At 42.1% G+C, this 15,090-nt stretch overlaps 2 protein-coding genes across 2 annotated transcripts; both read right to left on the reverse strand.

The window, feature by feature from the left end:
- Positions 1 to 192: 192 nt before the first annotated feature.
- On the reverse strand, positions 193 to 8,454 carry akap8l (A kinase (PRKA) anchor protein 8-like). The gene is made up of 13 exons (XM_046372349.1): positions 8,305 to 8,454; positions 7,585 to 7,623; positions 6,971 to 7,214; positions 5,050 to 5,653; positions 4,373 to 4,487; positions 4,214 to 4,263; positions 3,552 to 3,582; positions 3,313 to 3,418; positions 3,054 to 3,195; positions 2,449 to 2,554; positions 2,237 to 2,367; positions 1,654 to 1,749; positions 193 to 1,492 (listed from the first exon to the last, which is right to left on the reverse strand). Exons 1-13 carry the CDS (start codon positions 8,327 to 8,329, stop codon positions 1,043 to 1,045), a joined length of 2,139 nt encoding a protein of 712 aa, XP_046228305.1. The 5' UTR covers positions 8,330 to 8,454; the 3' UTR covers positions 193 to 1,042.
- A 545-nt stretch (positions 8,455 to 8,999) lies between these two features.
- Positions 9,000 to 15,009, reverse strand: LOC124050225. The gene is made up of 10 exons (XM_046372530.1): positions 14,586 to 15,009; positions 14,402 to 14,470; positions 13,356 to 13,658; positions 13,043 to 13,276; positions 12,801 to 12,905; positions 12,407 to 12,619; positions 11,949 to 12,287; positions 10,784 to 11,044; positions 10,572 to 10,653; positions 9,000 to 10,005 (listed from the first exon to the last, which is right to left on the reverse strand). Exons 2-10 carry the CDS (start codon positions 14,454 to 14,456, stop codon positions 9,972 to 9,974), a joined length of 1,626 nt encoding a protein of 541 aa, XP_046228486.1. The 5' UTR covers positions 14,457 to 14,470; positions 14,586 to 15,009; the 3' UTR covers positions 9,000 to 9,971.
- Positions 15,010 to 15,090: the final 81 nt, after the last annotated feature.

The following is a 15,090-nucleotide window of genomic DNA, read 5'->3' on the forward strand; positions in this document are numbered from 1 at the left end:
TTTTGCTTGTGTTCGAATCAGAGGGAGTTGGTACGCCACCTTGTGGTCAGTCGAGTCAGTGCAAAGCACCGCCTTTCTGAGCGGTACCTCCTCACGCTCCTTCACCTCTGATGCAAACACACGCCATCACTGCCAGCTCGTCGACTTTACCGAAGCAAATGTCATGTTAAAATCTTCAATACGAAACAGTAATTTATTCAACAAATTTATTTCTTACTCAGAGTCAAACAAGACTGTTACATGAATATGAATTTTGAATATTTCATACTTCAGTTTTCTACAGACAGTCCCCTCAATTGCCTCAGTCACTGCAGGTGTTTAATAAAAAAAAAGCCCATGATCTTCTAGATTTTACCAAAAGGTTGGAAGATCATCCCTTGGCCGTCAACACAACGAGCAGAATACTATGGCATTATTTCACTCTGATAAGTACACAATATCGCTCAACGTCACGACACTCAAGATTTCTTAAACAATTCTGAACAACTGAATCTAAATCAAGAATATTCTGAACAAAGGCACAACAAAAAAGCATCAAGAGGAACAATTTCATTTTTTGGGGAAATACAATTATTTGCTGTCTTGCAGACTTTTAAATGAGAAGATGGATACAGCTCATGTCTACATTGAGACTGGAGGAGCAGGAAGGTGATGAGCCTGACATTAAGACAGTGGGGAAGCCACTAGCCTGGATCTGTCCTGGATATTAGTAGCTTGTGTAGGCGTACCGATTCAACTATGTGGCATCAAGAAAAAATTACTTTTGACAACCTTAACTCAGTGTAATTTTTTTTTCCTGACAATTTCCTCATCTAACTTTTAGAAAAAAATGTGAATAAAAGTATTTCCCAAATTGTAGAACTATTCCTTCAACCAAAATTAAACTATATAAACTCAGTCGTTAGACAATGAAGACGATGGGAGCAGGTATGTACATTTCTTAATGTGCCTGACAATGAAACTGGGTTTAATGGGACTGTGGGAGTGACTGACTGGTCCAGACGGATGTTGAGGATGAGAAGTCACAGACAGGGTGCAAAAGTCATTCATCATTCTTGTCTTCCTCCTCGACCTCAGCTGCTTCTACTCCTTCCTCCTCCAGCTCATTGTGTAATACTTCTTCGCCAATCTCATCGCGCACCACATATCCCTCCTCCTCTTCCTCCTCCTCCTCCCCAACTTCAAAACCTTCTTCTTCTTCTTCTTCCTCTTCCTGGTTTCCCTGCTCTTCCTCCTCCCCTCCCTCCATTAGTAGCCCCTCCTCCATCTTTTCATCTTCCTCTGCTGCTGCTGCTGCTGCTGCTGGTGGTGCAGTTTCACCCTCCACTGCTTCTTGGGCCGTCTCTTCTTCAGCCACCGTCTCCTCCTTGACGGGTGCTGCGTCCGTCTGGCTGTCTGCCGCCTCACCGGTCAACTCTAGCTCTGACACATCCATCACCATGGAGTCCTCTGGATCCTGGTCGTCTTGGTTACCGGAGAAAGGGTTTTCACCCTGACAATGAAAATACATTTATAAGTCAATTTGTTCGCCTGCATTCACAATCAGGCTGAAATCAGTGAGATTTAAGCCCCAACATCAGCATTTCTCTCTGCGTAGTTTCTTGCAAAAAAGCTCGCGTAAGCCCAAGCTTAGGTACATGAGACCATACATACCTTGAGATAGCTCTCCAGCTTCTTGCCAATGAGTTTGTGGTTAAGGATGCTTCGAGCAACTGACAGACTGGCCCTCTTTGACTGCTCCATCATGCCCTTGAGAGAGAGAAAGAGAGAAGGAGGGGGAGGGAGAGAGAGAGAGAGAAAGAGAGAGCGAGACAGAGAGAGAGAGAGAGAGGTTACAGTAAGTTATCCATCATTGGCCACAGAACTGAAACAGTATTAGTTCTGGACTAGTCAGTCTAAGACTTGGGTTTGGCACACCCAGGACCAGCTCAAGATTCTCTCATGTCATCTGGGATGTGGAAGGTTGTAGCTTTTGTGGTTAATTCAAACATCAAAGTTAAATTACACTGGTGGTGTTTAACTCAAATCATGCAATGTTACAAAACACAGGTTCAGGTTCTTCTCGTTTGTTTAATGTAGGACAAAAAAACGTTGCAATCATTACAGCCCATGTTGCAGTTTAAACTGCAAACATGTCATGTCTGCACTGACAGTCTTAGACAAAAGTAGTTTGGACCTGTCATCATCAGCTAGAATAATGAGAACAATGATAAGTTCTGGGGGCGGTCTGAAATACCTTCCGGTTGTAGTTGTGGTCAGGAGACTTGATGTGTTTCTGTATCAGGTGAGGCTGCATGGGAATGAAAAGGTCACATGCTGCACAGTGGGCGGCCTCCACCTTCTTCATGAAGTGCTCCATACCGAGATCTACACAGAAGCGAGTAATATTTGCAATGAGCGATGCACTTGTATTCTATTTTTTCCTTATATACAACTGCTGCTGCTTACCCCTGGTGAGGTCCTGCTCTTTGTACATCTGGCAGATGGCAGCACTGTGGTTTTCCAACTGGGCAACCCTCTGCTCGGTCTTCTTGAACTTGTTCTGCAAATACTCCTACAAATGCAAAAACATTAAGTTTTATTAGCTTACACTTCATGTAACAGATGTTTTTTTTTTTTTAATTCAGTGACTGAACTTGATCAACTTCTCTTAAATTCAAATATACTAAATTCTATAAGGTGGTACTGAAAGCGACCCTTGCTGAGAAATGTCCACATTTCTGTTAGAATTCAAAGGCAAGACTGCATGACATCAAGAGGGGAAAAAACCCCAAACAAAAATCTGAATCAGCTTTGTCTTAGAAATTCAGATTTTTTACATTTTACCAAATGTATTATATAATTAACTATACTCTTATTTAATGACATTAACAACCAGTATATCCCACTTGATCTTTAACCCCAAACGCTTAAGTACAAAGTGTCCAAAAGCACACGCCTGAGAATTTGCATTTTCTTGATTTGGAATTCAAATGATGAAAAACATGAATCTTTTTACGCATCTTAATTAAATGGCGAGCATCAAAGTGTGATGTTTAACAATTCTCATTCACCTGTAGGAAGTCTGTAGTGGGCTTAGACAGCTGGCCTGAAAGGAACTTAAAGTGGTCCTTGTGGAAGCGACTCTCAAGATGAGCTTCCATCTCTTCCTTGTAAAACGAACGGAACTTGCACACAGAACATGCAAACATGACCCTGAGAAACAAAGGGAAGAAAATTAATTAATTAAGAAAGAAAGAAAAAAGAGAGGAAGGAGGGTGATGTAGTAAATGTTGATCCACCGGTCAGAGGTACGGTTGTATGTCCTCTCACCTTTCCAGGAAGCCCCTCCTCTTCCTCATTTTTGGGTGCTTGTCCTGACCTTGGGCTGGGGTCTGTTTGCCTTGGGGACTTTTCTTCTCCTCCTGTTTGGGTGAAGCTGAACACAAGCACAAAGAGCAGATGTAAAGCATGCCAAGATTTCACTGTTATGTAGACAGATGTTGCAAGGTGTGTCATGAAGGGAGAAAAGAAACCAGACATGAGTGAAAAGCAACTCTAGTTGAGCTTACCTTTATCGCCTTCTGCAGCAGGTTTTGTCTCCTGTGAAGAAAGCATCACATTACATTTTTAACTTGGGAATAAAATAGCTTTATTGTCTGCAAACAGGCAATCTTTGGATTCTTATGCCCAAACCTCATTGCATGAAGTCCAGCTTAGATCTATTGTACGTACAATTTCACATCTAACATCGAACTGACATTAATCTTGGCTAAATGGTCTGTCACAAATCTGTGCAAAAGAATGTCAGCCCTTTCGTGGAAGAACACACTAAACAGTGTGTTTATTTCAGCCTTTTTTGATCAGTGCTTGGGTCAGTGAGTCTCTTAATGCAGGGACTGATTGTTATGAAGTTATGGGGATATTATAAAGATTAGTTCTACGTGTTTAGAAAAGCCCTTTCAGCGTCAACAGCCAGGCTCTGCAGGGCTTCCGCCTCCTCTGTGTCCCAGAACAATATAATCAACATTATAATCTCCTTATTTACATTAAAAAGAAACTGATTGATTAAATTTGAAGAGATGAGGCTGCTCAATTAAATCAAGTGGTCCAGCGGTTTATTCATGGGGGAAGTTTTGATGTAGCACATTAAGGGCATATTTCCGACCTTATAGGTCACTATTTGCAGATGAAAAAGGAACTGGGTTATTGTCAAGCAGCGCAATGTACTCACCGCTGGTGCAGTCTTTGATTGATTTTCGTCACCATTTTTCTCTGGTTGCTCTACAGAAATACATACATCGGGCCAAGATTAACATAGAAATATTGTCTGCCAAGTGATTATATTGTGTTTTCCCCCAATTGAGCATTTTAAGAATGTTTGATTAAGTACCTTGAGTAGCTTCTGACTCTGCATTCTCGGTCTTGTTCATCTTGGACTCTGGCTCATCAGCTGCAGTAACTGTCTGCTTTCTCTTCTTCTGAACATCACGCTGTGGTTTCACCTGCTGCAGTCAACAAAAATCAATTTGCACACACTAAACCATATGGACAATGCAGCCAGAACTTGACAACAACACATCAGTGAACTCTTGACTTAAAGCTCGTCAAAGCCAATTAGAGGACTTGATGTCGCTTCCGTCTCTGGGTATTTCTCCATCAATAGTGCAATAGTTTGGGTCTTATCTTAAGACTCCCCAGGACTGGGGCAAAAGAAAAGAAAACAAACCATATAAAATCCACAAAGTGAAACCATTCAACAACCCCACACGTAAACAAGACAAAGAATTGGGCAGGGAGAGTTGTCACTTGCCTTTACTATGCAAAAAGGGCAGTTCCGTGAGTTTTTAATGACCACATTAATTAAGGGCTGGGCGGAGTTAGTGGGGCAAGTGATGTGTCAAATGTGTCAGGGATTATTTTTGACAAACTGCATTACATGGCACATAGCAGGCACTACCACTTTAGGGTGATTTGCCAGTTGGTTGAGAAAACAAAAAGGAGGGAATCAGAAAGGGCTTAACTTTTTCCCAGTGTCTGAGGAGCTCTTGTTTGGCTGGAGGTACTTACTTTGTTGAGGGGTCTCTTGCGGCCTCGCTGGCGGCCAGCCCGTGGGCCCCCTCCAAAATGCCTCCCAGGAAAGTCGTGAGGCCCTTGAATGGAACCCTGATGGAAGCCCCCACTCTCAGGGTACATGCGGTTGGACAGGAGGGATGGGAGCTTGCCTCTACCACCTCCTGGAGAGTGGCCGCGGTGGGACTGGCCACCACTACCACTTCCCCGTCCACCTCCGCCTAATGGAGTGGGGTCAGACCTGCGGCTTCCAAACCCTCCTCCAGCTCCTCGACCCCCGGCACTTCCACCCCTTCTGGGGGAACGTCGGCCCGCTCCAGCCCATCCTCCACCTCCAGAACCTCCTCCCTGGCCACTGCTGAAGGACTCTCTGATATTCTGTCGCATTTTAGCGACTCCATAGGAAGAGGAGGGGCTGTCAAAGCCTCCTCCTCCCCCTAGACCAATTCCCCCTCCGAAGCCAGAGCCGCCTCGTTGACCCAACAGCATGTTGTCCCCACGGCCATCACCATAACCATAGCTACTGCCGCCAGATCTGTAGAGATCTCGGGAGGAGGTCAGAGCGGAGGTGCGCGAGTCGAATGACTCGTACTGGTCATACCTGCGGGAGGGAGGGAGGGAGAGGGTTGATAGAGAAGAGCAGAGAGCAGGGGAGGCAGGGAGGGCAGTCAGGTTTGGATTTCTCCACCTGCTTTTCCTTCTCCTCCGTAGTCTCGCTTTCTCCATTTGTTTTCTTGTCACTCCCAGCTTTATTTCAGAAACCACATTAGATCAGAAATTGATGATCCAGAACAAGTTAACACTCCGCTTGTGGTCTTTTCTAATACAAGTAATGATTTTTCTCTTATCATTAAGTTTACAGAATCTCATCCCACCACATTCTCTGTTGGAGGTCAAACAGTATTCTGCAGATTAGGGCAAATGCAGTTTCTTAGGCTGTGAAACCTTGAACAGACATGAGCATGGTCCATCAGAACCGGTGAAGTCTTGAGACGGGGCAAAAAGTGAAACACCCTGGGAAGTGACTGGATTGTGGTAAATACTCAAGAAAGAGGGTGAAACATACATTGGGCCTTTTTCACAGACTGTTACTGTACCACAGGCAGCCTTCAATTAACAGTTGAGCTTGAAAAATAACATCAAGCTAGCACTTGTAAACTCATCTCTCTTGCATAACCTAAAGCCGGAACACAGGGTTAGGTCACATGGAGGATGAGAGAAACAAAGTGTGTCAACAAATAAAAACAAAGTCAAGACAAAGACAATGTTCAAGGAGAGTTTGGGAAAGATGGACTGGCTTCATGTGCAAAGATGTCAATCTGTTACAAATGCAAAAGTCGGTTTATAATTGCACCTCCAGCGAGCCCCCATGCATTTTCATGAAGTCTAAGGTTTTGAGGAATCACAACATCATCATCTTCCCAGCAATCAAACAAACCATAAAATGGCAGACGGGGAGCATTCAAAGCTTCCTCAGACACGGAGGCATTCAAATGCAGCCTTTGAGCAACTTGCAACCTTGTCATCACAAACAGGACATGAGGAATATACATGTTCACCAAGGCTGAGTGTAAAGTATAAGTAAATGCCACAGGAGTCTCAGACAGCCAAATAACAAATATTTTTCCAGCTACATTGTTATGATCTACGTTTCCAATTGTTTGCAGGTATTTTGCTCTGTTTTACTACTGGGTTCCAACTAAAGCAAGACCTACTTGGCATCTATTTATATCAAGACATTTACTGACATACTATTTTTCAGAGTAATCTAAAAACAGGAGACATTTAACTGACTGGCTACTGTGCAGCCATGATCCAACATAAAGAGACGATGTTCTCAATCATCCACGCGCCTCATAAATATGTTATTTATAGTTTTAAGATGAAAGATGTTGCTAGAACAGAAAAAATATGTTACCTGTCACCCCGAGACCCTTTTAGACCACCCTCTAACTGAGTGAGCATGTCCAGGCGTTGGTTAATCTTGGCAATGACTGCATCTGCATGTGTCCCTGTGGATGAGAGCAGGGATGCTCCCGAGAGACCTCTCTTCATGTGGCCGCCGCCGCCACCGCCGCCTCCTCCTCCTCCTCCTCCATAGCCCCCGAGACCAGACATTGAGTCCTTATAACCTCCCCCATAAAGGTCAAAGCCACCAGAACCTGATAAAGTGAGGAATCAGAAAATATTAATAGAACCACCATCACTTCAGTTACTATACTAATTGGTCTGCGGTGAAACCACTACTCGTTTGATCGTACCCATAGCGGTTTCATGCCTCCATATTTTAGATTACAAATGGTTAAAGCAACAGTCAAAAAAGCTACAATATCAAGAGCAGCATTCATGAGGATGCTGTCTAAATTTAGTCACCTTTATATATGATCCATGTGTGTAGGACTAGAAACTCATTTCAACTAGCGCTAGATTAATAAGACAACTGTGTGATGGCTGCAGCTCTGCAACAAAGCATACAACTTGGGTGTCCTTGTGTTGTTCTGCAGTGCATGAACTTGTTCACTCATTCCTCACCTCTGCTGCCTGATCCTCCGCCCCCCCAATTGGAATAACCTACAAACAGGAGAGAATATATTGGTATAAGCAAAGTAAGGCAAGACCGCATAGGTGTAGTTACTCATCGTAACATATATACATAAAGCAAAACTGACTGGACTTTGAGGTTCATGAAAGATCGATTTCCATTCACAACTGCTTTTGTGACGTATTAAATCAGTTTGTAAGCACTTATACGGAGGCGGCCATTTTATTTTCTAGCTTTTAAAAGTAGGTTATCCCCACACTGACTCCATTTTAACAGAACTGACAAGCTTGTAGTACGCCCTACGGCAACTGAAACAATGGCTCTCACTGTCCGCTGTGTTAGCATATTAGCAAATAAAACAGCCTGGTGGCGAAAGGGCTAATCCAACTAGCGCTAGCTTTGTCTCGTTAATATTAGAAAACGAGCTCGGAATGTGGTTAAAGATTTTTTTTGTTTGCTGATTAATACCACGGAAGGTATGATGACACTACAAAGCAGCAAGTTAACGCTTCTTTGTTTCGAGCTACAGTCGGCTATTGGTTACTGGGAGGCTAAACATTTGAACTAGCTAGCAGCTAACATACTGGGCCTAACAAAGCATGTGGCTAACCTGAAACCAAACTAATAACTGTAGCCACGATAAAGATATCCGCACCACAGGTTAGGATGCACAATGTCAATTGGATGGAAAATAGCAAGGGTTTATTTACCCGATCCGTAGCCTCTGCTATCCATGGTATTTTTTGCGCTGTTCCGATAATCCAGTCGAAAAAAAGCAGCAACAGCTCCAACAGTAACGGAGTATCGCTGTGCGAGAGCAGAGATGGATCGACTTGCACCAACCCGTCAAAAGTCACGTGACCACCAAGGCGTCGTTACGTCCAGCGTAACAGGGACGTATTCCACCAACGTCATGTTGCAAAGTTAAACGTAATATCGTTGATGGGCCTTTCTCATGGATCTATCGAAGGATCTCGTATTCAAGATCTCAATGTTAAGTAAATATTTATGTAGTGACGCTGAAGCATATAATTTATTATTTTTATAAGCTTTCTATTTTACAATATTTAATTTTTACTTACCTGTTTTTGGTAGCAGGGACAAAAAGAAATTTACTGAACATTGTACCATGTATGATTGTGTGTGTGACAAATAAACAAGAGGTACATGATCTTCTTCTTCTTCTTCTTCATATGCAAATGGTGACATCTGCTGGTCTGTTGTATGTTGTATGTGTTTCATCTGTACAACACATCGAATTTTGAAAAGCTTTCTTGGGTCTCTTTAATTGGTTTTAGTCTTTTTTTTTTACCTATGCTCACAATAGCATATAGAACAATAGCATCTGCTGTGAACATAACAAACAATACCAAAAAATAATGCGACAAAGAAACCAGCCTGTTGTAATTTAATTTTAATCTGCACAATCATGGTAAAAACAAGATAAAGACTAGAAGTGAATGGATATGTGCATGGGAGTAAGAAAACAAAGACACTTGTAGCAAGTTATTCACAGCCAAGACATCATCAGACAAGCAAAACAAACAAGTAAACAAAGAGATGAATATACCATTAAAAATATAAAACATGAAAAGAAAAATATTTAATGGTAACATTAAAATTGTTAATCTAAATCAGAGTAGATTCATTTTATAACGGTGGCAGCGGTATGCAACAATTCCCTGCTTGTTTCATCACAGCACCTGATAAACTTTACCCGTCACCTGCATTATGCATCAGGCCACCACAACCTGATGTGTGAATCACCTGAGTCTGACCTCCAGTGGTTGCTGAGGCAGGAAGTAGATAAGAGAGGACATGAGATAAATGTATGTGTCTTCACAACTGGCTGTACTACATAATTTGAGTTTACAGGTGCAATGCAGCACTTTGCAGTGCTTGAATCATGTCTTGCCAAAAAGACAGACATTTTATCTGCACTGTGCAAAGCCGTAAGCACAGACATCTAGAATGTCAGGGTCATACTGCTGCTCTGCTGCATGATCCGCTCTTTAAAAAGAACACAAAACGTTTGCATATGCTTAACATTCATTTCACTATTTCACACACTAAATATCAAATAAACGCTTGTTCAAAGCAGAAAATACTGAAAATGTAATCACGTCTCTGTTCATCTGACAAATGCGAACTCATCACTGACTCCAAAAATCCAAATATTTTACTTCACAACTGTAGCAAAATATACAGCTTTGACTTGAGAGATGCCTTTGCACTGTTCAGACCATCTCTCACCCTCTTAAATGAGAAATATGGGCAGTTTTTGCAGTCTGTGCAAAGTGTCTGCATATATAAACATGTAGCCATACATCACACAAAGTCTTCCTGCTGCCTGCTGGCTCACTCTGTGCTGCAGGATTCACGATCGACGTGTCCTCACAATGCGACGCTGTCTACAGGACGGTTAAAACAGAGAAGATGAATGATGGAGACATAAAATTTGATTAACCCAAACTCGTAACCACAGCCAATTCATGCCTAATCCTCACCGGGACCTCGGAAATGACATTTTGCCTCATTAGTACTGGGCTTTGGACTACTGGTCCCCATGAGGTCAATGTGTATACCAGTCCCCAGTAGGTAACAAAAACTGCACATGCAACCCTCACACACACACACACACACACACACACACACAGGTTTCTGCTGCTTTTTGGGACATTATGTAAACTTACATTAATTTGCTGGAGATTTACCATAACCATAACCAGTAGTTGCCAAACCTTCACCCTCACCTTAACCGAACATTAATATAAATTACCCAGAAATAAGTTTTTTTCCAATTTGGGGATGCAACATTTTTCGCCGTTTGGACAAACCATCGCCAATTAACTGGTCTGCAACAGTTTCTAACCTGTAGGTTTTGTACTTACCCGTCACCATTTTATTGGTCAGATCAAATTACTATAGTTAAAAACAAAGAGATGTCATTCAAACACTGTCAAGATTTATTTTTTACCTCATCCACAGGTGGAAGACAAGAAGAGGAATCGGGATCAGCAGTGCAACTACTAGTCTCACCACATTTACAATCCATCGAGCTGGAGAGAGACGGATGTAGGATTTGTGTGAAGGGATGGACAAGCTTTAAACAAATACCAAAGGAGACAGATGGGATTGTTTATTCCAATACCTGAAAACCTTTCAGTTAAAATGAAAAAGAATGCTCACCTTCGACAGTGAGAGTGATCTCAGGAGATTTGGTGTTCTTCTGCGTTCTCAGAGCACACGAGTAGTTTCCTGCATGCTGCCAGCTGACTGGGTCTAGAAGCAGGTGTTTGCTTTGGTTCTGTGGCAGGGTCAGAGGTCGACTGTCCAGGTACCAGATGTAGTTTGTGTTGTCAGTCAGAGGACAGCTGGTGGCACTGCAGGTCAGTGTGACTCTCTGACCTTCTGTCACCACTGCAGAAGGAGTCACTGTCACATTCAGACCTGGCAAATGGTTAGACTGGTCAGTGACTGCTGCCCTTGAAACCTGACTTGAAGTCAAGAACGTGTTCCAAAAAGTGCAGAAGTGGACATGTGATGGTGACAATCAGATTCTGATGAAAGGTAGGCCTACTCAGACAGCTTTAAGATGCTTGAACTGGCTTGAGCTGACTATATGCAAAAGTGTACAAAAAGGACAATCACACTTTATGAGCAGCAAAAAGGCAACCAGAGGAAGTGATAGAGGAGGGATCCCCAAGGTCCAGCATCTGTACTGAATTATTTACTCAATATTATCCTAAATGTATTATTAATGGAGCATATCAGCATTTCATTTTTTAAACTATCATCAATAGCAGTATATCGTGACTCTATAAGCTCCGTCAGGGCTGACAAAATCCCTCCACACACAGACACATAAACATCCGGCAAAGTGCTCAGAACCACACTCAGGACTCCGTAAAACTAATATGCAAAAACTGACGGCTGAAGAATAATTAGGAGATACACATTATCACAAGGAGCAAATAAAGAAAAAGCCAAACACGCTGTCTTTCATAGTTTTTCAGCGAGTCAGCTAACCATTGACAGCCTTCCAAGTGGAGAAAACAAAAGCTGATTACTGAGCATTAGCTTCCACAGAAGCTACACAAGAGGCTACAGCAGCTGTTCGGATGGACATTTTTTCTCGCTCTTCTGACAAGCCTGGACAACAAATGACACACAGCCACGGATGTGCTTATCTTATCAAACGTTACATCAGTTTAAACACGTGTTGCAACAGCAACCACTTTAAGTCTGAATCAGCCCCTCGTCCTTACAGAGAGCAGTTTGCTGACTTCTGACTACTTGAAGAACGTAGTAACAAATGCTTCAGGATAGTCAGGTGTGCAATCTAAAGAGTTACCTGTGACAACCAGAGTCACTCCAGGATAATCGTGTGGCATCCACTTCTCGTGTTTTCCCTCGAGGCTGAATATATATTCTGCTGAGTCATTCTTTCTCAGCTTCCTAATTCTCAGGATGTGTCTGCCATTCATGCTGTCGTGATGCTCCAGGCGACCTTTGCCGCTCTTCACCTTTTCGGCTTCATTCTTGTTACTTCCCTTTATTTTATACCAAATTTTAACTAAAGTCGACCATCTGTCTTGATAAGAGTATTCACTTATAATGTTCACTGAAGAGCCTTCAACAGCACACACCCTCCTGCTGACATAGTTCACAGTGAGGCAGGTACCATTGCTACCTGAAATATAGATTTAAAAAAAGAAGAATAAGAACAAAATCCAAAGCAGCGATGTTATGGACCCGGACAGGTAAATGTTGAGCTGTGGATTCATGTGATGATTCTCTGTAGGTACTCACAGATTTCAGCAGAGCGCAGATCCTCGTGGCCTTTAACAGCACAGGAGACTTCGGAAAAGCCGGGAACTGTAAAGTGTTGGCTGTTAGAGTATTTGTACAATATTTTCGTCCAGTACCACCTATAGGCAGTTTGGGGGTCAGTTAGAGGACAGTTGGGGGTACAGGTCAGTCTGGTTGACTCCACCTCCAAAGAAGTCCTTTGAATGTGTACTTCTGCCAGGGGACGATGCAAACAGCTCAGTTACTATGTCATGTAACATTTAAAAAATGAATAACTCAAATACATTTCTCTTATTTTCTATGCTCTCAAAGCCCGTTACAATTTGAGAGAGTAAAAAATAAGGATGTGTGTGTGTGAGATGCGTGCATGTCAGGAGTGTGGAGGAAACGTAACCTGTTGGATATGTGATGGAGCAGGGCTCATCCACTGATGTCTGCTGAGAAGAACACATTGTGCCTCCAGCATAGGTCACCTTAAAGCAGCTTGATGTGACAGAATCTGCACAAAAACACATGTGATACTTTATTTTCTGGTGTACACAGTAACAGTACTTCAAGAACTTCATCATGTGAGGTTCCAGTGCCTGATTAATAAATGTACTTTTACATGACAACGAGCCAAATGTTGTCACTCACCCACTGAGACTTCAGGGGCTCTGAGATCCTCGTAGCCTTTGATAGCACAGGAGTATCTGACTGCTTCCTCACTGCTGACCAGCTGTTGGTACCAGGGAGACCAGTCCTGATAGAGAAACTCTCTGTTCTTGTACCACATGTAGGCTGCAGGGTTTCCAGTCAGAGGACAGCTGGTGCTACACATCAGTGTTACTGTGTGTCCCTCTGTGGTGGGAATCACCTTCACCTGCAGCTCTGACATGATGGGGAGTCAAATAAGAATTAATATACTGAAGTCACTGTTGAAGTCATTCATTACTGACAGCCACTGTACCTGTAACACGAAGCTGAATCCGATTGTACCAGCAGTGTCCTCCGTTGTCTGTTATGTTACCGCAGCAGTAAAAATCTGTATCATTGACTCGTAGCTCATGTATGGTTAGAGTGAAGTTAGTCTCTCCAGACGTGTTGTACGTCGTGCGATTTCCATCTCCAGAGAAGTCAACCCGAACAAATGCAGATCCATCCCAGTGTACAGTGTACCAGTTTACGTGTGAAGCGGGATGTTGAGGTGAGCAGGTCAGATCCACTGATGAGCCTTTTAATGCACAGATCCTGCTTGTTTGTCCCTGAACCCCTTTAACAGAAGATTTACTTCAGCATTTTCCTGATATCTTTAAAGTAAATACGTTTCAAAATAATAGTTTTTAACAGTAGTAATATATAATACAGTTTTTATTTTGTATTTCTGCAAGTAACTGAACTTATAAAATAAATGGAATGAAAAGTACAATAAAATCAGCCTTCTTCATTGCTAATAATCAGTTATGTATTTGCCCCTGAAAAGTATTAGCCGATCCCTGATGCCAGTACAGATTTATCCTTCTCAAATCATAGATATTAATGCTAATCATGTTTTGTAATGACAGTGTGATATATCACTATCAATCTGTGTTACTACGTTAAGAGCCGACATGTAATTTTTGTTTATTTTTTCTATAAATCAATTTGCAGATGACCAGTATTTTACCTGACACACATTATTTTTTCATGTCATGTTTTTTTGATGTCAACGTGAGACTCACAAGAGATGAACTGAAGCCAAATAAAACATTTTAGTTCCATAAAAAGGCAAGATTACATTTCATGAATTGTTAGCGCTTTAAGCATCACTTAACTTATCATCTAGAGCCTCCATGTGGTCAAATTAGTCCAACACTTTGGTTTATGTCTCGTTACAGTTCGACAGGCCCAGCAGAACTGAGTGAACTTTGTGTGTGAAGTTGGTGAAATGCCCCTTTAAGAATCACAAGTCACAGCTATTGTACATGCAGTTTCATGCCCCCAGTTTTTCCTGGTAATAAAAGCAAACATTCATACCTGACGTGAGCAGGACGAAACCTGCAAAGAAACGCGCAGCATCTGCCAACAGCATGGCGGTTGTAGCCTCTAAATTTAAAATCAGAAAAACACAGAATCGATTAATAATACAGATAATACAGATTAACTGTTATTCTTCATGTCATTCTTGTATATCCAAAAAAAATTTGAAACTATAACTCACCGTACAAAACGGGTGTATATTTACTCACTGACGAGGACAGACTGGACTGTACGCCAGTGAGCTAACGGCAGCTCTGATCAAAACTTCACTTCCTTCCTCTTCAAGTGATTAACTGATTGTCTCTTGCACACTTTGTCATGTTTTTTACTCCACGCTGCACTGTTAAACTAACTTACAGAGGAAAGAAGGAATAAACTGTGGTCAGTTTGTGCTGGGAAGAGGAAGCTGTGAACATGACCAGCTGGACACGTTGGTCCTGCACTTCACGTTCGTCCGCAACTTAAATATCTCTAAGAATGCAAACTAATCAAAGTCATCTCTGTTCTAAATTCAATCACTGAAAAAAATATACAAAATAAACAAATCAAGCCAAATCGGTTGCAAGAAATAAAAGATGAGAAAAGAAGAGATCAAAACTTGGTCTGAAAACATGCAATTTATAGAATTAGGAGAAAAGGCTGTCTGCACTGTATGCATTGTAACTGTAACAAAAAACAAAATAAAC

This window comes from Scatophagus argus, chromosome 2 (assembly GCF_020382885.2).
Source record: "Scatophagus argus isolate fScaArg1 chromosome 2, fScaArg1.pri, whole genome shotgun sequence".
Taxonomy (NCBI): domain Eukaryota; kingdom Metazoa; phylum Chordata; class Actinopteri; family Scatophagidae; genus Scatophagus; species Scatophagus argus.

Excerpts from the sequence above, each read along its gene's own strand:
- akap8l (XM_046372349.1), bottom strand. The coding sequence starts at position 8,329 with ATGGATAGCAGAGGCTACGGATCGG. Across the intron at positions 4,488-5,049 it reads GCAAGAGACCCCTCAACAAA|CAGGTGAAACCACAGCGTGA; the intron begins GTAAGTACCTCC and ends TGTTGACTGCAG. Across the intron at positions 4,264-4,372 it reads AGAGTCAGAAGCTACTCAAG|AGCAACCAGAGAAAAATGGT; the intron begins GTACTTAATCAA and ends GTATTTCTGTAG.
- LOC124050225 (XM_046372530.1), bottom strand. The coding sequence starts at position 14,456 with ATGCTGTTGGCAGATGCTGCGCGTTTCTTTGCAGGTTTCGTCCTGCTC. Across the intron at positions 12,288-12,406 it reads TCTGCGCTCTGCTGAAATCT|GTAGCAATGGTACCTGCCTC; the intron begins GTGAGTACCTAC and ends TCTATATTTCAG. Across the intron at positions 11,045-11,948 it reads AGTGACTCTGGTTGTCACAG|GTCTGAATGTGACAGTGACT; the intron begins GTAACTCTTTAG and ends ACCATTTGCCAG.